Source organism: Atractosteus spatula, chromosome 6, assembly GCF_055471065.1.
Source record: "Atractosteus spatula isolate fAtrSpa1 chromosome 6, fAtrSpa1.hap1, whole genome shotgun sequence".
NCBI classification, from domain to species: Eukaryota; Metazoa; Chordata; class Actinopteri; order Semionotiformes; family Lepisosteidae; genus Atractosteus; species Atractosteus spatula.
The window spans coordinates 52,591,898-52,615,707 of NC_142711.1; the positions used below are offsets into that span (position 1 = coordinate 52,591,898).

The following is a 23,810-nucleotide window of genomic DNA, read 5'->3' on the forward strand; positions in this document are numbered from 1 at the left end:
CTCCCTTATTTGGCATTGCATAGAAAGAGCCTCTTACATTAATGTCAAACCCTTGATTTTTCAAGAGTGTTTTTGTCAAAGAATATGTTTTTTCACGCAATCTCTTTTAAAGTTAGCTAGATTCAGAATATATAGCTGGGAAAGTATTTCAAGTCTTTGGTTTGGCTGCGTATTGGCAAGGCAGTGGCAAAATCACAACCCTATGAACATCTTCAGGATCAACAGTGAAATACTGTACAAGCCGTAGGACAGAAGTGAAGGGAACTGCATTTAAAATGGAGAACAGCAGACATTACCGTCTAGATTGCTTGACTAGATGTCTAGAATTCATGGGTAAAGATTACAAATGATTGTGGCTTTAGATTAAAGTATCGGCCAAATAAATTAAATGTTATGTCTGAGTTTTTTATCATTGTGGAGCAAACCAGGAAAAAATATTCTAGACTATTTTTTTCTACCTGATTTTTGACTGATCTTTTACTGTACTGAAGTTAAGAATTATCCCCGTGTTGATGCACCTGAATTATATTAAGCTCAGAAATGAAATATTTGTTGTTATTGTTAGGAACTGGATTTGAGTTCATACTGTTTGTTGCATAGTTTCTGGGACATGTCGGTAGTAAAAAGGTTTGTCTGTACACACACAAGCTGGCTTCCAAATTGGACATGTACAGTACTTTTGAATTGCCTTTTTATTAAGGTATACTGGATTAAATATTTAACATAAACTTGTTTCTGTTCTTCTTTAATCTGAAGTGCCTTTGTATTGATTGTTGGTTTGAATGTTCTTATAATGGTTTCTTTTAAATGTAATATAGAAAGACCTGACTATGGGGTGCATCATGTATATATAGAACCTCATTTTATTTAGCATACCTATTAATTCAGTGATGTGCCTTGAGTTGTATGTTTCACAAACAATCGGATTGAATGAAGGAATGCACCATATTTAAGTTTTTAGTGAACGGGTAGATCACATAAATCTTCAGTCTACATTAGATAATTAAACAGCTTAAAAGAATGCTGGTTCTTAGGATCTCAAGGAGCTCATACAGTTAAGGTGCACTCTTGGATTGCAGCTAGAGCACTATAGCCCAGACAGCAGAGTTCAATCCTGGGTCCTGTCTCTAGCTATCTTTGACCTTGATTCCTGTAGAAGTGGTATGAGACACTGGGTATGGTCTGCTGATGTAAGGCTGGGATTATAATTAATAATAATATTTGCTTACACTTATATAGCGCTTTTATGGACACTCCACTCAAAGCGCTTTACAGGTAATGGGGATTCCCCTCCACCACCACCAATGTGCAGCATCCACCTGGATGATGCGACGGCAGCCATAGTGCGCCAGAACGCTCCCCACACACCAGCTATCAGCGGGGAGGAGAACAGAGTGATGAAGCCAATTCAGAGATGGGGATTATTAGGAGGCCATGATTGGTAAGGGCAAATGGGAAATTAGGCCAGGACTCCGGGGTTACACCCTTACTCTTTTCGAGAAACGCCCTGGGATTTTTAATGACCACAGAGAGTCAAGACCTCGGTTTTACGTCTCGTCCGAAGGACTGCAGTTTTTTACAATTTACTCTCCCTGTCACCATTCTGGGGCATTAGGACCCGCATAGACCACAGGGTGAGCACCCCCTGCTGGCCCCACTAACACGTCTTCCAGCAGCAACCTTAGTTTTCCCCAGGAGGTCTCCCATCTAGGTACTCACCAGGCTCACTTACCCTGCTTAGCTGCAGTGGGTTGCCAGTTGTGAGTTGCAGGGTGATTAGTCAGCCAGGGCTGTCTGCTTCCAAAACGCCTGCTTGCTGTGGGGGTCAGTGAGAGATATGCCGCTTTTCCAATTGGCAGTACCTCTCCTGTCAGGCAATGTACACCTTGCAGCATATCACATAACAAATGTCTCTGCAGGTGGTTGTGTCAGAGGCGCATGTCCACATGTGTCATCCTCTCCCAAACAGCTGTGGGAGCTGCTGCAGGAACAGAGTCTAAACAAAAGCAATTCAAGTTTTTGGGTGTAAAAATAACTAGCAATTCCACATTTCTAAGAGAAAAAAAATTGGACCTTTTACAAATTAAGCCTAAGATTAAATCTAGTGCTGAATGCACTAGTGATATACAGTATTGTGGTTTATAGTATACTGTATGCACTTTGAGCATTTTCAATGGATTTTATTTCTAGAGCTAATTTCAAGTTTTACTTGCAGCAACCAAACTTATGATCAACTTATAGCAACTTTTCCAGAACACAGGCTAATTTAAAAAGACATTCAATTCTTAAGTAGATATCGGCTTTTTGTGTGTTGAAGCATCTATCATTTCATATCTAAAGAAATGATTGAATCAGAAACAATTTATAGATCCCAAGACCAGCACTTTTTAGTACATCAAGAAATTTCTTCTGTTGAAATGTCATTGCACTTTTTTAATACAGCGGAATATAGCAAATGTGAAATAACATTTTGGATGGATAGTTGAAAAGGTGATTCTGTAATTATAAGTCTTGTTATTTTTAATAATTAAAATAAAATGCTTCTTACGATAGTAATGTATTTAATTATATAAATATTTTTTTATATTGAAATGTGACATTAGGCAGTGATTTTAATGCTACAGTAACTCACCAACTAAATAAATGATTCATCAATTTTCTACAACTAATGAATCTGCTGGTATTTGTGAGGGTCACAGCTAAATAGCAAATGAAATGTATTATTTGTTGTAATTAATAGGGAGCAGTGCATTTAAATAAATTATCCTTCATTTTAATACCGCTAAACCCTTCCACATTATAACTCACATAAATGGAAAGAAATAATGACCTCTCTTTAATTTTTATTTTGTGTACAATTTCTGATGTATTACTGAGTAGTTTTAAATACTACTTAAAATCACCAGGATACAATTTTTACATAATCATTTTGACTGATTTTTAAATTTTAATTTAACTTAAATATACATGCTTTGGTGGGTAAGAGATTCAGTGCAATGATCAAAAAACATTCCCTTGTAGTGCACTTCTTAATCTCAGCCCAGAAAACACACTGAAAGTGATATATGGCTTGTTTATTTTTGTTACCGCACTTAGCTTTTAATCCTTTTCATTATGTTGATTTATACAGCTTATGCTTTTATTCAAAGACATTCATAAAGTCAGGCATTTAATTGTAACAATCTGAGTGAAATACTGTACTAACGTATACAAGTGTAAGCCTAACCCAGGATTTTATCACAATCTTCCTTACTCTTCCCTCTTCATCCCTGCACACTGAATATTTCACTACTAATAAGGCTTTTATTATCAAATAATATGTGTGATTAAGCAGATACCAAATGTTCTTATGATACCAAACTTGATTTCTTCCTTTTAAAACTAAAATTGTTTCCAGATGTTGTTTCTAGATGTACATTCATAGTTTTGGTTTTGCTTATTTTTAGCCAGCTTTTAATTATATACTAATATGCACTTATATAATTATACATTTAATTATATACAAATAGGAGCAATGAAATATGGAATAGTATGCATTGTCATGAATTTTCGTAACATGTTGCTTAGCATAATAAATAAAATCTAAATTAATGCAATAGTTTCTATAATGCATTATGAAGGAATAAACTATTATCAATGCAATATCATAATTAAATAATGTGCTTTGCTTAAAGTAATACTATATATATTGCTGTATGGATAATTACATAGACTTGGCTTTGTTCAGCAATGCTGAATTATTGAAAAGGGGGCATTTGGTAAATCTTTGAGATTATTGTCTTGTATTCTATATTCTATATTTGCTATTATTCTTGTACAATGTTAAACATCTGAGGCATGGGCTACTCTTTACAGAATATTTTGTAAAACTCCAGACTCACTGGGTGCTAAACCAGAAACATACCTACAGTATAAGGACCCTTTGCTAAAACCTTCAGTTCTGAGTTTCCTAAGGCCAGCCCCCCAGTATCAGCTGAGCTGCTTTTTTCTTCTATCTCTGGTGAATTCAATTTCAGTGTCTCAGAGCACTGGCTTAAAAACAGACAATCTTATCAGCAGTTCTGCAAGCAGTAAATGGAGTGATTGAATCACCCTGAAGTATTTCAAATGGAAAAAGACCTTTCAGGACTCTTAATTACATACAATTGTGGGGCTCCCCCCTGCCAGACATCTACATTGTGGAGAAGCAGAAAGGATAAACGTTTCTGATTCCCTGTGGCTTGAAGACATGAATCGGCCAGTTGACAAGAGATTGGCATTCCATTTTGTAGACAGGTGGGCCTTTGAGATTTCACTAAGTGGAATGTTTGGGACATTCTAGTAAAAAAAATTTAGATTTGGATTGCCCCATGGAATAACTATCCACATCTTCAGTAGATTTGTTGGGGAACAGGTCTGGCTGAAAAGTATTTTTTTAAAAGTAATATATAAATCTCTTGTAATGTAGTCGTTTCACTTCTGCATCTTTTATTAATACAGGCTTTCAAATCACTAAACTTTTAAGACCAGACAACTGCTTTCACCAAATCCTTAGGGACATGCTGTCATTGTTTTTGTCAACGCTATTCTCCGAAGTAACAGCATTTGAGCTCATCACAATGTTTAATTTGCAAAATGCAATTTGCATCGGTTTATTTGCAGTCAACCCATAACCTAAACCTGAGATGTTATATGTAAAAGAGTGGATTATTTTCAAATAATTTAAGTTAAATTATTTTCAAATTGAATGCAAGCAGGTGCTCATGCCTTGTATTCTATAAATACACCTGTACGTAGCCACCTGTAATCTTCAGTCCTGCAGTATGTGTGTCTTCAGCCTGCTATGGGATCTTAAAAGCAGCTAATGCTAAAATAACTTTGTGGGTTATTTATTCACTTATTTGCCAATTTGTTTGCGATTTATTAGAAACATCTAAAGACATTTAAGTTGATTTAAATATAACCTCTATTTTTTTACTCTTCTAAATTTATTATTATGACATATTCAGCTTCTATTTGAAAGCATAAATGGGCTTTAAAATATCACCTGAACAATAAGAGGAAACATGGCTGAATGGAAAATTTAGAAGAGTATCTACTATTAAGATTATGATTCACTTGGGGTTAATTGTTCTGTCCTAAACTCTGCTTTCATTTTTTTGACCCTTAATGGTCAAACATAACAGTTCTGAAGACAAAACGGTTTTATAACTTTCGCACCTAACAGTTCTTGGCTGTCACAGTTCTAGATTTCTGTGTTCCTGGATCCAGAGCCAAATTCATAAAACAATTGCATTTGTTCTACATTTATGCTTTTTTTCCTCTCTCTAAGAAGAAAACAGCTCTTTGAAGTTTCAAGGCACTCCGGTAATCGTTGACAATGATTGTTTAAGATTCCCCAATGGACTTCTAAAACACAATTTTGGTCTAGGGTGGAAAAAATGTTTATTTTATTACAAAAAAGAAAAGAACTGTCAGCTTAGCATAGCAGAAAGCACTTCATGAATGTGGCCCTGTCATGTTACTTCATTTTAATGACTGTTTTTGCTTATGTAACAGGCTGTCTCACTGTTAGTACACATTGTCTTCCAAAGATAGATACTGTTTATACTGTATATATTTGCTTTTTTTTAACAAATACCGTTACAACTTTACTTCTTGGCTTCATTTTCAGTCTTACATGGAGGACCACTTGAAAAACAAGAATCGTCTGGAAAAAGAATGGGAGGCTCTCTGTGCCTATCAAGCAGAACCTAATGCCACCAGCATCGCACAAAGAGAGGAGAACATTAAGAAGAACCGTTGCAGTGCTGTGGCTGTTTGTAAGTACAGTACATCAAAGGCTTTCATTTAATAGGTTGCCATGAATCTCACAGAATCTTTTGCCATTCAGTAAATGTTGGAAGTTCAAAAAACTTTACAAGAGGGGAGAACAAGATTCCTACCTTTTCTAGAAGTCTTTATGTTAGTAACACAAATATTTATGATTTAAGAGCAATACAGTCTCTGGACTAGACATGATTAGTAATTAAGGTCTGTGAATGTTATTTTCTAAGGCAAGACTGAAAGTTTAAATATTCTACGGGCCTTTTCCCAGAATTAATTTTTATTGAAACATCCACGTCAAGAAAGAAGTAATATTTCAATTATTTATTTAACTTTCAAAAGTGTCACACTTGCCACAGTGAAAGTAGAGAACAATTACAGTACAATATTGGTTAGGTGACAAACTCGGTAAATCTCAATATCTATAGAAAAAACATACTAGGAATTTTTATTTAAAAATTGTTTTTATGATGATGCTATAATGATACCTCACTCAACCAAGTGTTTGAAAGCACTAAGCCCACAGACGTTCAGAGCAGGTCAGACCTCCAACACTGTTCAAGTAAAATCAATGCTACCTGGAATTTTCTGAACCACTGGAGTTGATGGCGTCTTAACACTTGGCTTAGAGACACAGTTTTTGCTTCTCCCTCAGTCCAGAGAGTTTATCAGATCCAATCACTTAGAGACTCCACTACCATCTACAGGCAAACCTTATAGACAACTAACAATTCCAGGAAAAGAAAGAATTCCTCTGTTACAGATGGTCGTGCTGCTTTTTGTTTATGTCTACGTAGATATTATCTTTAAACATTTCAATTACGTAAAAGTTTAGTTTCACTTTCCTTATGGAATGTCAGTACAGATGCTTCCCATAATTTAAAGTGGACGGGAAACAAGGACATGAGTATCTGGGAACATATTGTGCATAATTGCTTCTTGATGTTTTACTGCCTTCTACCATAAGAATTCAAAAAATAAATACATAAGTGCATAACATGGCAAAGTCATATTTACCATGGGTTATATACTTACGCCTTTTTTTCCCTCGGAGTCATTTCTCCGGCTCATTCTTGACACTTTTAAGTGGTGCCAGGTAACGAGAATTAGGTTCTAAGTAAAACAATTGGACTCCTTCCGAACTTTGGTGGCAACAAGCAGCCACAAAGACATCTTAGAGTTTTAGCGAAAGACATCTTACAGAAACTGGAAGGTATTGATGGAATAAACACAGAGACAGCAGTGGTCCTTTATAATATTTTAAAAGTGATCTTTTTAGTTAGCTAGAATGTGCAAAAAAAACGAAGTATTTTTTTTTGTTGTGACCAAATTGTATTGACTTTGTTGTTGTTTTTTTCATTACCATTGCACTATAGGAGTCTAATTCCTTTGTTTGGTTTGCATGTCTCCCGGCTAACTTCAAGGCTATGACAAACCAAGGCAGATCTTAAATAAAAACAGGTTATGAGGGCACTGAATAATGTGCTGTTAGATTGACAATTTTTCTTTTCTGACTCAGAAGCAGTTTTATATGATCTCACAGAACGTATAAATAAGGCTTATATTTAATGTGGGTGTTTGTTTAATAGATACATCTGAAAAGATGCACAGATATATATATATATAAATTAGAAAAAAAAACAATGTGTGTAAGCATGAAGAGAGATGAGACAGTAAATTATGCTTTTATATTACAGATGATCACTCGAGAATAACCTTGAAGGTTGAAAATAACCATGGCAATTCAGATTACATCAATGCCAGCCCAATTGTGAGTATCTGTCTGCATACTAAATGCTTTTATTTCTCAAGGTACATAGTCTGAAAAGGAGGTATTGGTCAACAAAGTAATTTATGCCGTCCAGGGTTTTACAAATATTAATTCAAATGCTGTTTCACTGTGTACGTTTTGATTTTTTTTTCTTATTCTAGGTAGTTTGGGGTAATTTACAATGCTATATCATACCTTTTTTTCATAAGTCTGTAGTTTATCTTTAATATTCAATTTTTTAATATCAGAAAACTAGATATTGAACCATTGGAGAACTGCTGTGAAGAAGCTGATAATTCAGAATGACCTTGAGCAGTGTACAGGAGCCTCTCTCTTCAATTGATTGCTTTCTTTGGATGTATATACTTGTACCCACTCATACATATATCAGTGCTGAGATACTTCTGATTACACTTTTTTACGAAGTGTCCTATATAGAGTGTTTTTTTTTAGGGGGGCATTTTATATGTATCATGGCTTGAGCTATTAAGCACGTTGGGTGGAAAATGCTGGGGTTTTTAAAGTGAAACAAAATAAATGCAGTTTATGATTTCCCCTGAGGCAGCGAGAAAGGGCTTCCATTAAAAGAACAGAAAAACTATGCATTTCAAATACAAAAATCTCACCAAAGGCCTGAGATTTGATACAACACTATGGCAACAGTTCTTTCATGTAAAGAAGATCCTTCTGTGTTTAGCTTTTAATTTTTGGTTTGCCACATTTTTCCTTTCTGTGCTGTTTTGCAAAAATGTTGAAAAAACATTTTATAAAACTCGAGTTCAGTGTTCAAAGAGTAGTGGGAGTCACGAAATTCATTAACATGGATTCTTCTGTGATTTCCTTCACAATTACTTTGTGAAGATGCATCAGGGATATTTAATCTAAAATTCAATCATTTGTATTTGAATTGAATTAAATGAAATGTGATTAAGTTTTCACCAACGAAACTATTAAGAAAAAATGTTTTAGTATGGGTGCTCTCATATGTAAGCAGTGAATAAGGCACCCTAATGCATACATTCTATATACTAAAAAAACAATGACATTTTTTCTACATTGAAATACCTTAAACCTACTGTAAATAATTTTACAGTAGCAACGGTTAATGTCTGACAAACATTTACATTCTCAGCATGATACTGTGGGTGAAATAATTATTTACAAATATGCCATGGAATTTCTACATTGTATAATGTACTGTACAATGTACAGTACTTATTATAAAAAATAGTTACAATAGAAAAGTATAAACCAAAGCAACATTTCAGTCTATGATGAACTATTCTATGGCTATAGTCATTTTAACTTTATTTTTTAAATTTAACTTTAATACCCTTAGCTTTAATCATTGTATGACTTCTTGCTCTTATAGATGTGCTGATTTCATTATTCAGTGACGTTTGTACATCTTTTTCATAAAAACTGTATCCATACCAACACAACAAACACTACATGGTACGTCAGAGCTGTTCACTTTATTGCCACTATGGTATTGTAATGACTATGGGTTCGTTCAGGAAAGGACACGAGAAGACGGTGTAGGCACACAAGCACCTTCTTTTATTCTTTTTTTTATAAGAACACCAACTACAGGATTTATACGCACATAAGTGGATAAACAGAACACGTACACAGGTTTAGGGTGGTAACTCTTTAACAGACTCTACACACTTAACTCATGTGCCACTAAGCTTCAGAGAACACTTTAACTAACAGGTCAATTTACATGAGTAGGGTCAGTTGCTGGTCATCCTACAGACCCCTGGACTCCCCTTCAACTCCCAGCCTGCTTTGCGGTACCCTCAGCGACTAGGTGCGCTTCCTCCACAACACCGGGTGAGGGCACTACACTGCCCCCACCTGAACCGTCTGGCATCTTGGCGATGTCGAACAACTCCCTCAGGCTGTACTCGTCAATTAAATGGCTGTCGAACCCTGTGTAAGCAGCCGGCGATCCGCAGACGCCCCATTGTCGGCCGGCTACAGCCCCGGCTACTCCGGAGCCTCCCTACTTGGCTCCTCTTCCCAGACCCGGTAGGGTGCCAGGCGGTCTCAGTGTAGGACCACCACTCTCCCCCACTTTCGCAACCAGACCCAGTAGCAAACCTCGCCTACTACCCCTAGGACTTCGCCAGGCCCCTCCCGTGACGGTGCCAGCTTAGGACTAAGGCCCATGCGCCCTACAGAGCACATCGTAGTGCCGCTTTTGCTAGATCCGCGCCTGAGTCAGGTGGGTCCGGGCAAAGCTGTGCACTCGCTGCATCTGCTGCCACTGGTCCCACTCGTAGGCCGGTCCAGCCGGCAAGGCGTACTCCATCTGCTGGAGCTGCCAGCCCCCCCAGACACACCTCGGCCTGCGTGGCAAAGACCGAGGCCTGCTCAAGCGAGGCTATAGTGTCCAGCAGTACATGGTGCCACAGCTCCTCGGGTGAGAGAGGGCCTTGAGAAACGCCAGGAGAGCCATATCCCGCTGCGCCTCCTGGGAGAACACTGGGTATCCCCGGCAGGCGAGGTACAAGACATCAGTGGCAACTGGGTCCAGTCACTCTCCTGGTCAAGATACAAGCTATTTGTATCTTGTGTGGAGTCTTCAAGTTTTCCATTCCAAATCATTCTGGAATAACAAATTAAACAGATCATGAGCTTAATTGAGGATGTTAATTATTCCATGAAATATTTTTTAATGGTTACAGTACCTTTTAAAAGGTACCTCCTTTAAATGCTCTTCTACTGCAACGTTTAGCACAAAAATTGATAACCAATGTTGGAAATGTCTGAAGTATGTAACCACACAAAGCATAATGTATTTATTTTCCCTTTTCACAACATTTAGAGCATTTTGACTGGTGAAGCAGCTGCAAATAAGTTCATATACTTACAGTAGTATGAACAAGTGAATTTGCACTGTTTTGTGAAGTTAAATGCAACTAAACAAAGTTTGACATTTTGTAATTGACCTCCCAGCAGAAGTCGCTGTGGAAAGCAACATTTTCTTATTCACCTTTTGTGGTCTCTGAAGGCATTTTGAAATATAAGGCCAAAATCAAAAGGACTGATAATGCGAGACATAACTATTGTCTTTGTAAATTTACTGTAATTTATGTATCATAGTAAAGGACTCACTTGGAGACTTTGTTGAGCGTTACAGTACAGATGTCAGTAGAATGACTGTGACCAGGATTCCCCAATAGTTGAGCACAATTGGTTGAAGTTTGCTTTGACAGGCTTGACTCAGCTGTATGTCCTGTTGCCAAGCAACCATTTCTCTTAGCACTTGTCAGGTACTTGTGTGTTTTCAGTGTTCCCTGTGAGAGACACATTGCTCCACCAATCAGTTAGCTGTTCAGCGAAGGAGTATGTGCCCAGGTCCCAATTAACAATTGGCATTCTAAATAAAACAGAAAAATAGTAGGCGATTCCATTTAAAAAACCTTAAGATGTTTTTTATTTGCCACTTCAGTTCTCTGAAAATGAACTGTCCAGGTTATTTTTAAAGGGAGGCTTGATGTAAGGCTTTCAACAACTAAAATGTTGACCCAGTTAAACATACAAGAAAAAACATGAGAAGTGCAGGAATCCCAAAGTTGTCTTTTTCTTATGTTTTAACATCAGCATAAACACAACCAAATAATGTTTCAATTTCACTTTCAAGCAGAAACCAGAGAGAAACAATGCTGTAATAACTTTGCTACCGGCACTTGGATAAAAAGCTGGTAATTACAGCACAGGGAGACCCTGGCTGTGCAGAACAAAACTATGATAATTACATCTGTCACATTTGTACTTAGTCCTCATTAAATTTCAGGGCAAATCATCCTCAAGTAAATAATGCATAATCTTTTCTTTGGAATGTGGGGTCATGAACGTAAGTGAGGATTCAGCTTTCCCCTCACTGGGAGATTGACACAAACTCCCATCAGCTGCATTCGTGCTTCAGCTTGCTGAAGATTGAGCATATAGATTTGAGATATGTCATGAACATGTAACCGTTTTCCTTAAGTAAATCATATGCTCAGCATGTCAGGATGAAGTTCAAACAATGAAGAATCAAACAAACACAAAGCTTAAACAAGGCAGCATGGAAAAGAATCCAGAGCTTCCCTAATGGTTTAGACTTTACAGCTTAACAAAAAAAAATAATTTCAAAAACCAAAATGGCATAACTCGTCCATCAGCATCAGTATAGGCCTACTATGCTTTTGCCAAATGGAAATGCAACGTTGTACCACGTACTTTCTCAAATTTAAGAATAAAACACCCCTGGTTAGACTGCACATCGTATGGCTTGATGCAAGATGCAAATTGCAATGTTAAGTGTAATAATTTACCAGACCTCTGAGAGGTCACGTGGGGAAGCCAGAGGACAAACTAAGCATCAGCCATTGCACAGCTGCATTTTAGGACATAGTGAAAGGAGGCTAAGTAACTTGGACTGGGTGAAATAGAGCAATACAACAGCAGACCTGATAACTTGAACTATAAACCTTTTTACTTAAGCCCTACACCCTCAAAACGGCTGATGCAACATGCAGGAAGGAGGCAGCTTCTTAACTCTTCCCTTCAAAGTGTAAAAAGTCGCATTTTTAAGGGCACAGAGGTCACAGTGGCAGTTTGTTTCATTCTAGTTGAGTCTAGTTCACATTTATAATTAGGTTGTGCTAGAAAATTGCGACAAGTGAGAAATACAGACATTACCGATCCCTTACAAAGCAATGGAGCACCTCTTTGAATATGAAATAATTAATATTTTATTAATATGAAGGTATATTTATTTTTACAGTATACAGGATGAAGGAATTAATTGTTTAACCTTGACACACAACTGTCTTACTATAAAGTAAAAGACGGATACATCACCAGGTTTTAAATAATTTCTTTATTCATATTTTTTATAATTGCTCCAAGATCAAGGATAGAGCATTCAAAACTGTTATTACAGTTGATGTGTCTGAAAAAAATTCTCAATTTAATTTTAATCACACATCCTTGCCTCTTACATTAAAACAAATCCTGCAGACATTAGAGCTTAACATTCATTATTTGCATTTCTTTTTCTTGTTGATTAAACAAACTGCATACCTTACAAACCTGCATAATGTGCTATGTATTAAAATTTAAACAGTATAATGTTGTTAAAGGTTTTGTTGCTACATTGAAATACACCTGAAAAAGGTTCCCTCTTAGATATAGTTTTATTTTAATACTTTTTTTCCAAAATATTTTTTCAAAATAAAATATTATTCTTATAAAGGGTAAATTCTTTAAAAAGCATGGTTGAATTTTGGTTGAAATTTTATAGTACCCATTCAGCTTGAACTTTGTTACCGTGTTGTGAATACATTGAACAAAGTACTGACACATTTTCTTTTGATATGTTTCGATATAAGTTCTTGGGTGACTAGTAATATCAGCTCTGAACATACAATTGTAAATGTTCATATCCAATGTTCATGTGAATGTTCATGTACAGAAAACGATAAATACTCTTTTCTTAAAGTTAGATGTCTTGTGTTCATCAGCCTGTAGATATTGGGATGATTATATATGAAAGATATGGGATGATGTGGTAACTCTGGTTTAAAAACTGGCATGAAGAGGGATTGATCTGCATTCATCTGTAGCACTAAATATGTGGCAATATAATTACCACAAATCTACTTTTTTTAAAAGAAAGAAAAGATAAATAGAAAATACTCTGTGTATGTCGATCTTTATATATACTGCAGTTACGTTCATTTACATTTGACACGGTGGTACTGTAAATTTCCACACAAGTAATTAAATCGTAGTTAAAGGTCTAATCTTCTGTGTAAGCCACAGTTAATTTAAGCATTTTTATTATTTCAAGTCATAATGGAAGAGAAAACTATTAAAGACAATTTCAAGTGGGCAAGTCATGGATTTATCTGTCTTTTCTATAATTGCTCTGAGCTAAATTGGCCTATCCAATAATTATGTTTTCTGTGCAACAGCATCCATTAACGGCATAATAGGTATGAATGTCACTCACTTATTGTGTCATTTGTGGTACACTTTCACCAATGGAGCACGCCATGTTCACAAGCATCATCCTGGCTGCAATAGTGTGGAGGAAGAGAAAGGGGGAGATGAATTGATGACTGTAAGATTTTCACATGCTTTTGTAAATCTGGCAGGATGATAGAGCGCTGCATTAACCCAAGGCAAGCCTTCACAGGTTCACTGCCTCGAAATCTTGCAACCAGCTGCTGGTTCTTGATAGGCAGGGCTTTCAATTTACAGCCTCAACGTTTTCCATTTTCAGTTTCCAATAAAGGCATGGATTCCCTTCATTTAACACTCCTGGTGTGCTTGAAGAGTACATGATTGATGTTTTAAACTCTTTATTAATTATATTAAGACAATGATTTAAATTCTTAACAAGGAACAAGCTTTTTTCTCTTCACATAATAGCCAAAATACTACATTAGATAATAGCTTTAGATCTACAGCGGTTTCATTGCCATGTTTGTTCAAATTTCAATATTTAGTGCCACGTCCTCTAAAACTACTATAAACTAGTTATTATGTAATATTTGACTGAAATGCCAGATTATTATAAGAAAACGCTTTGCTTTGTGCTCTATTTGATGTTTGTATGTGGTCTATGGCATTTTTTCCAGTCATCTGCTTGACAACAGCAATTCACCAGGAAAGGCACTGCAAAGCACCCTAGAGCCCACAGTCAACCTGTTCCAAAGTGTTTCAGTGGTTACAAACAAATGATTGTTTCGAATTTAGAAACAATCTAAACACAATGATATCTGTCTGTTCCATCTGCTGCTTCCAGGTTCACTACTAAAAATATCATTTTCTTGTCACTGGTGTAATCTGCAGAGATTGAAGTTGCCCATTCTCCCTTCACAGAGTGGAGTAAGATTTTTAGAGGTAATTGACAGTTGTCCGTGAAGAACTTGTTAACCCATCAATATTGCCCATCATGGTATCGATTTTTTTATTCTCCGAGATACCCCTCTATTAATTCTTCATGCAGTCCTTTTGCTAATCAATGAATGTGCATGATAGGCAATGAGAATTCATTTTCAAGGCTTACTTTAGTTAGAAATATTGAGGAATGGTTTTGCACAAGAGGAAAAAGGGTGTTTTTTGGTGGACACAGAATGCCATAACACTGCAGACCTCATCTTTTCTATTTTATAACCCCTTCTGTCCCAAGCAGAATTCAGTACACATTCCATTTTCCTAGCAACTGTGTTGCTTTCAAAAATAAGACTGATCAGGCACTGATTAAGTACATTCCATTTATTCACGCTTACAAAACAAAAAGTTCAAAGTAAGCTTTTATGAAGAGTTTAATGATGAATTTCTTTATACCTTTATGGACACAAAACCATTCTCTCTATCTCACTGTTATTGCTTTCCTTTTTATCAAAGAATATTCCTCAGATTATTAACACCAATGAAGAAACTGCCTTTGCATGCGGAGGGGGTTTGGAAGACATTTCCTTTCCAGTGTTTTTAAGACTTTTTAAAAAAATCATCATCAGATTGAGATCATTTAAGGAAGTTAACATTCTAAAATGTGAAATGTCTTACCAAACTGAATCCATTTTGTAATCATACAGCTACTACAATGCTGGGAATGCCGTATTTTAATAAGCAGATTTAATCCTAGGCCAAATCAAAGGTTTATTGTGCTGTGAAAAGGATTTATGCACAAAAAAATGGTAGATACACTAAACGTGCTTGTTATTTAAACACTTCTCACACAGTGAAACCGGTATTTCAAGTCAGTTATTTCAAGGATTCTGTTTTAGTTCAATGAACACAATAATTCCTCAGCAATAAAACAGTAACACAAGTGCTGAAAAGAGTTTCATTTTATTCTAGGCCCCTGAGTGAATAAATCACTGTTTAAAAAAATTTTCAATTGTTTACAGTTGGCATTTTACAACTGGAGTTGTAATTAGTAGAATAAGTATTCTGTAGATTCATTCAGATTATTTACAAATCAGTTAAATATGATTATTTGGTGACAACAGTGATGTACGGCAAATTTTTTTACAAAATAATAAATATGTTATAAGGCCCATTTACAGTACATGTGCATGGACAAAGTGGACAAATCAAGATCCTTCCATTCCCTGTCATATATTTGAATCTACAGTACAGTTGCGTGAAAGGAAAAAAAAATCTTGACTGCTGCGTGAAAGAAAGGGGAGAACTTAGCTGGACTGTACTATAGCAAATAAAGATTTACCATTTAGTGTTATCTCGAGTGAAGCCCCATGAAGGAAGGTCTATTGACACTGACTTTGTCTAGAGAGAGTCTGCTTTAATTTTCATTTTCTCCGAGTAGCACCTTTACAGCCTTCTCCAGCAGGCTGGAATTTTGAGTTGATTTAGCCAGTTAAAAATCACAATAAAAAATGAAACAAATTAGGATAATAGGTGGACTCCTTCTGAAAAACAACAAACATGGAGAGTGGAAATCGAATTTTCTTTGTTGGAAGCAAAACAGTACTGCTCAGAAGTTTCCTTTGCCTATTCTCTTTCACAGCTTCCCAGCTACACGCTTAACACCCACTGACTGGACTGCATGTTGAAGATTTTAGAAAAGACTTGCTTATGGTCATTAAATTCATACGCTTTGCTGGTGTCATAAACGGGATCTGAAGGCTGTTTGTCTGATTCTGGGTGAAGGTCTAGCTTATCAGACTTTTACAAGGCCTTTACATTGCAGTTAACTGATTTAGCCACTGATTATTCAGACCTTGTGTAATCAATCACAGTGAAAGCAATCTGCTAACCCCATCTCTCTTCATTTATCTCTGTCCAGATGGACCACGACCCGCGGAACCCTGCCTATATCGCCACACAAGGTCCACTGCCGGCTACTGTTGCAGACTTTTGGCAGGTAACATACAGGCAGCTCTAATTATTATTCATAAACGGAATTAATTTTGTCCTTGGTATTATGTTTACAAAATAAATCCCCTAATTAAGGTTCTTCCTCAAAGTGCAGCAGTTCAAGTACTGGGAATCCACACTTAAACTACTGATTTTTCGATTAAACTACTGATTTTTATTTTCTTGGAATCCTCTTTAAACAAGTAACTCATCACACTGAAAATCTACTTGAAAAGCCATTTGTCAGTATCATATATATACACAATGATGTAGTACTGTATATCACAAATAAGTCTAGAATGTTTATAAAGAGCACCATTGGAAGGTTAGGACTTTGAGAGCTCCTGTTTGACCAGAACTTCAGTGTAGCATAAACTGTAAATTAGGAATAAATCTGCACATTGTTGTAATATAGTTTTATGTTTGTTTGCTTTCTCATTTGTTTGGCAGAACACAGATATGGTTAAGGTTTGCTGGACGTTTCTGTGATATTTAACCTGTATTTCAATACATTTGGTAACATGATTTTAGAGTCTTTTATTTTTATATATGCATTGTTTTATGGATGTTTTTTTTCTTTTCTGTGTGGTCTTACTTCTTTTCCACAGCCGCTAAGACAGAGCTGAATGCCTGATTATTAACAATTAATTAAAATTTGTGTACATGGTTCAAGCAGAATAATCAGTATGTGTATAAAACATTAGGTGTCTATTCTCATCTTCACCTGCTGAAGATTCATTTTATAAACCTCAATTAATTTTTAAATAGAGTGAATAGATTTAGCAGATCCATATTGGAGCTCAGTCCTCATATTCTGATTTCTCTGTATGGGGATGTACTGTAAGAGGATTATTGCTTTTCCAGTGTGTTGGAATTATCCAAACACAGTGATCAGGTCATGAATTCTGACAGCTAACTGAAAAGAGAACAGTGCTCAGTGTTTCTTATTTCAAATTAATTCTAATGTAAGCAATGGGCTTTATTTTTCTTAGAAGCTGAGAGAAGTAAAAGAAATGTGGAAGTAAAAGAATACGTGGAAAATGTGACATTTTTTTATTTAAAATGTTTACCATTGCACAATTATTCAGAATTGAAGGTAGTGAACATAACGTTGAAGTGAACATCAATATTTCTGAAATAAATTATAATTTCATATTAAATATTATTTTTTACATATCATTTTATCAGTGAAGCTGAAGTTTTTAAACTTTTGTAAATACAAATTCTCAGACTAAGAATACGATAAAGATTGCCTTTGCTGATATGAAAACAGTATAGTGTAATACAAAGGTAAGGCATGAAGGCAAAATAATTTCTCTAGGAATTAGAAAGGCTTCTTTACAAAGGCAGATAAAATATTTAATAAAATGAAGTAGCAGTTGAACTTGAGTGATATACAGTACCGCAAAACTTGCTGGCTTTTCAGTTTTTCCTTGATTGTGGTGCAGCAAATCTGACACTGAAAAAAAAAACAGTTTTCTTCTCAGTTGTCTGTACAGATTCATGTTCAAGGCCGAGTATTATTGGCACAGCATTATGTTCATTAAGCTTATATTAATAAACCCACTAATTTTAAAAAATCTCTTAAGAGATTCCATTCCTGCACAAACCCAGGCCCAGGGAGAGCTGCTTTACTATTGGATGATAAGACTTTTGTATGCCCGCGTCCTTTAAACAAAGTGCACAATGGTACCATGGGTCAGTGTTGTGAGGCCTCCGACCTGCCACAGGACAAGCTTCTCAGGGACTTGCACTCAACCAGTCGAGAGTTGCTCCTGGACTCAGTTCTGTTGCAGCCATTCTGAGCTGATGCTATGTAAAGAAACCCCCCAGTTTCTTAAAGTTCACCTTCATGAGCAACGCAAAACAGATCATTACAGTAAAACATTTAATACCAGTCTTTAATAATACATATAAACACGACCCCTTACCTGCTCTTGTAAGGCACACAATAAATAAGGGTAATTGTGATCTTATATAAAGTGCCATGCAGATACATTATGTGTTGCAAGTTAAGCCCTCAATACAGAAAAGTTAATTCAGACATTAGAAACTTGAACACATGCACAATACATATGGTATAATGTGCTATCAATCATATTAGAACCATGGAATATAAACAGTGCTTTGTCTGGTCAGTTCTAACAAGAAAGAATTCTAAGGATGCTTGTGACAATGAATTGAAGTCTTCTAAGAGATATATGTACATATGGCACCTTGCTACAAATCCATTCTTGAATCATATTTCATGTAACAGCAATGTTTTAAGCAATCAAAACTCCACCTGTAATTTGTCGAGCAGAAGTCCCAACATTGTACAATAATAACAGCACAATGAAACAGTTGTAGACACAATTTCATTTGGGAGATGACTTTAAATACCATTGCAGAGTTGCATGGAGTCTGTAACCAATAACTTTAGCACCATGCAGAGTAATACCTCTGATTCCTGTTATCTGTCAGAAACTGTAATCTACCATCTGCTCTCTGCAAACCAAAAAAATGCCAAACTCAAATTTTGTGTACTGTTTTTAAAATAGAAAATGGATGTATAAGGACATGAATTGCTGCCCATGCATCTTTACTTTATCTGCATGAGTTATCTCTTTTATACATTAACAAATTCACAGAAGATGTTTTTAATTCATGCTACAGTCCTAATTCAGTTTGGATTTTTTTTTATTTTAATCCTATAGTGTGTATTTATTTATGTGTGTACTCTGTCACAAATGTTATTTTTTCCATCTGAGGCAGAAAAGAAAAGACAACAATAGAATCACTCTTCCTAGACGTATAAAATGTGAATCTGTTGTTTAAGAAATTCTGGTTGACACAGGACTCTACAGAGCACTTGAATGTACTGTATTCTGCTATACAGTAGTACTGTAGAATAATATATTGCGTGTGACAGAAGTAACCCACTAAATGGATTGGAGGATGTGTTATTACAATTTATTTGCTTGCTTATTCTCAATGTATTTGAATAAAAAATACAGGCAGTAAATATATACAAAAAACAATTTCCAAAGCTGTTTTCCTTCTTTAGCAGACAGTAAGGAATTAATCCATTAAAATACCTTGTATTCTCTCTCATCTGTATTGTACCATATAAAACACAGAAGCCTATATTTTAAAATTACCACATAAATCTGCAATATATTAGCTTTGTGATTAAGTCCCTTCACATTTCGGGATTCTAGAGTTATTTTTTCCATGGGGCTATGAAACTTGTGTTAAATAAACTCATTAAATATGTGTAGATAAATGCAGTGACAGTGTGTTTAAAGTGATTGAGTGACTCATAGTAGCAATCTGTCAATAATATTTTAAGACAATTAAATAAACTTAAGCCAAGAGGTGGGCTTGCTGAAAAATACCAAATGTAGGCGAATAGATTATGTAATTGTGTCATTTTTAATGTAATTGTGTAATTTGTACACATACAATACTGTCATTCACATTAAAACCATACTGAAAATAATCCCTTTCCAGGTCTTTTTGCCGAGTTCTTTAAAAATGGCGTAATTTACATAAACTAGCAAGGGTTGGTACTGCACTTTTCTTCATACTGCACATCTCTTTATTTAAATATGAAGCTTCACTTAAAGCTTGCAATGAAGGCCCATGCAAAAATGATTCAATTAAGATTTAATGGTCCTGTAGACTGTATCTGGTAAACAGTAAACACTAGGCTATATTATCCTGTCATTGCAAGTAGGTTAAGGTTTCTGCCTGTATAGAATTTTCATTTGCAGTTTCATTCCCATTTTTTCTGATACAAGCTGGTCATTTCACAAATTGATGTTTAATTAATTTTTCACATTGTCTCTTTTCTGTGGACTTACAGAAACCAAAAAATGGCAGTTCAGGTTAAGAAGACTCTCATGGTGTCATGGTGTAACTTTAAACTTTGAATCTGCTAGCTTCTAATGATAATTGTTAAGAATTACTGCATTACATGTATTTCCTTTTACGTGTGTATTTCATTTTTTGATTTTTGGAATGTTTTTTTAAGGAATTCTCATTGAAATATATTGGATGGAAACTGTGACACAAATTGTCGTGATCATAAAATGAAACACTCTTAAATCAACATGGTCATGATAAAAATGCATATGATTATTCCTTAATTAATTATTCAACTATAGCAATACCATCACCAACCCACGCCTGCCTCACCAGTTTACAATGATAATTTAAGTCCATGAAATATTACATTGTTTTCTATACCTGTAATTTCTTCCCGTCTAATCTTCTCCATGTCTAAAATGTTTTGTGGTCTGAAGTACAATGCCCAGGCAAATCATGGTTAGTTATTAATTGTTGCTAATTTTAAACTGGTACCTACAGTACTACAGCCCATTTCCAGTATTAGTAGATGCTAATTTTCTAATATGAATGCATCCCTTTAACAGACGTTTATTATTATTAACTTTTCATACAACCAAACTATACCTTTTGTACCGGATAATGTGGCATACTGTATAGAGGAAGAAGTCGTCTAAATCTTATTCATATATTCATAGATTTTTTTCTTCATAAGCATTGCCTTATTTTAATAAAGCATCAGTAAATTAACTAGGTGGAATAATGTTCTTCCCTTATCTATCCAGATTCTGTGCATTTTACAAAGTACTGTGAATACAGATATCGGTCTGTATTTAATTGGAATGGAGTCTTTTGATGGCATTCGGATTACTCATTTCTTTAATGAAGTTGCTTTAGCCTTACAATGATATGGTACTTGTAAAGCTTTGAACTTGAGTCTTGATGCCTTCTATTTACTTGTCTTTATTCAGATGAAACACCATGTTCTTTCATGTTTTATCATAGGGAAGTTTTATTTCAGTTTATGTCAAGACTTTATATATTCTATTTAGGAGTGCTTCACTTTGGTTCTTGAGTGTGTCAATGACAGCAACATCACATGCAAATGATATCTTTAATGACAACATTTAAACATTTTGTGAAGCCTTCATTCAGTTTACATTTGTAAAAATTATGCAAGTCAGGTGGCCACAATAATTTCTTTTTACCATCTAATGTGGAATTGGGGGTTCCTAAGACCTGAATCTTGTTCAAGGATTCCACTCCCTGCATCTTGTTAAAACTGAAGTGACCATCTTGCACAATTAAGAATGGCTGCTTTCTGTTACTGTAGCTGACATTGGAAGCAGTTGCCTGTTTGGAAATTAAGATTTGTCCGAGCAGAATCAGAAACTGAACTGACTCAGGCCTGCTCGTATTTTGAAGGAGTACATTCACGAGGCATTTTCGACAGTTGAAAATGCTTGTGCAAAATGATGGGTGTAATCTGAAGTTCGTAATGCAAGTGGGAATAAGCTAAAAATGATCATGTTACTTTAATATTGTACCTTTTACGTAAAACCACCCAGAACCGCTTCATGATAAAAATAATCAAATAATTGTTTTTTAAAATGTGGAGCAAGAACTTGTAGGACAGTTTCTGTTTTGTTGTCTATGCTGCAAACCTAGTTAAGCATCATGGTTATCAATTAATCTATGGTTTTTACAAATATACAGTATGTGTATTTACTGAAATGTAATGTCAAAGCATCCATACATGGCAATCAACATTTCTGAGCGAAATAATAATGTTCAGGCCTTGGTTAATAGCACTTTAATTCATTGGACTTCAGATTTTTCTTAGGAAAACTAGAGCAAACTAGAGAGAACAAGAGCAAATACTGTCGTTGTAAAGGAAGAAATGTATTCTCAAAAATGTAAAGTTATACACACTGAATTTGACTCACAGTTCATATTAGCTCAACTTTAATAATAAAACATACATAACAGAAATAAAAATGAAAATGGTACACACCTTATGTATCTATATTTGAATGTCATTAACATACCATATATCAGTAATTGTTTATGTTACTACATACATATGAATGTATATGAAGAGGGAATAACATTTCCTCTATTTCAGTACTATTTAAAATATTCTAATAAAACAAAATAAGACTTGTTTTTATGGTGTTTGTAATGTGATGTGCCTGAAGGCTTTTGTTCTTCTGCCTCTGTTTTGGATAACAGATTGAATTATAGCTATAATTCTGAAATTCTGAAGTTCTACATTTTGTTCTTCTATTATTTCTTTAAATGATTTTAGGTTGCATGTACCCCCTTAAATACTGGTTAATTTAGGGGAAAAAATGATGACCTCTTTGCTATACTGACTGATTGTCACATCTGTGCTACATCAAAAATAAGACAGGTTTACATTCACATATTCATAATTTAACAATTTGTTTTAAATGTTTCTGTGGACAATTTGTTCAAATGATGTGTCAAAAAAATATTTTTTTACCTCCCCCCCCTGTTTTTGAAGCTCTTTTATTCACAGTGAGATAGCTCATGTTTGCTCTAGGCTTTTTAGACATTAGACTACAGATTGCTCATGTAACTGGAATATGCATTAGCCTTGAGCTCAGTATCATTTCTGAGGTACCATACTAGATTCGGAGAATAATTTGCAAAACACGCAAACAATGTAACAGGGACAAGGCCACTCTTTAAATTTGTTCACAATCTAATCCCTACTGGGCTGCTGCTGCACTTTTGAAAGAGTGTCCTTAATCTCCTCCTGTCTCTCAGCACATTGGGGCTTTTCACTTGGCCTGCATGGTGATTACTTGAATTCTCCTCATGCTTTTTTTTTTCCTAGCTCATTGAAAAAGCCAATCAGCACTGGGCTAAACGTGCTTCTAAAACCGAGTTAAGATGAAGAAAGACCAATACTTTACAAATGCATCTTCAAAGCCTTTTCTATTATTAACCTTTAGAGCTTTTTCATTCTGATGCATATATATATATATTCACATTAGTTTTAATTCTGTTTCTATAGTAGTATAATATTAAAGAACTAATAACATCCTATCCCCAGGGTCCCCGGATATTGTTTTATTCATTTGCTAGTTTACTTCTAATAATGTTGCCAAAGTAAACTTATTTCATTTATTTCTATATTTCTGCTAAACATTAATTGTATGATTCAACTATGGCTTTAATGCTATTTTGCACTAGAGCTCCGTTTGTAAATTTTTATCTGTAGATTTTTTGTCTTAAGGCATCTAAATTAATTGGCAACTAAAATAATATTAATATTAATGATCATTTTAAGTATGTTTGTCGTTTACATTTTATTCATGCTGATAGGCCATAAAAATAAGCTGCTAGAAAACTCATTGCATTCTTAATACCAGACACACCTCCTCTCTCATCATTCTATCTCTAAATGAGTAGGCTGTGTAATGTTTCTCTTGGGTTGAAATTGAGAGCTACATGATTAGTTTATAGTCAAGACCATTGTGTTTTATTG

At 35.3% G+C, this 23,810-nt stretch overlaps 1 protein-coding gene across 1 annotated transcript in view; it reads left to right on the forward strand.

Moving 5' to 3' along the window:
• ptprn2 (protein tyrosine phosphatase receptor type N2) overlaps nt 1–23,810 on the forward strand; it is a 321,077-nt gene that overhangs the window by 282,032 nt on the left and 15,235 nt on the right. The window contains exons 15-17 of the mRNA XM_088919449.1: nt 5,654–5,801; nt 7,503–7,576; nt 16,395–16,472. Of these exons, the coding sequence (XP_088775575.1) occupies nt 5,654–5,801; nt 7,503–7,576; nt 16,395–16,472 (300 nt within the window). The remainder of the gene's footprint in view (nt 1–5,653; nt 5,802–7,502; nt 7,577–16,394; nt 16,473–23,810) is intronic.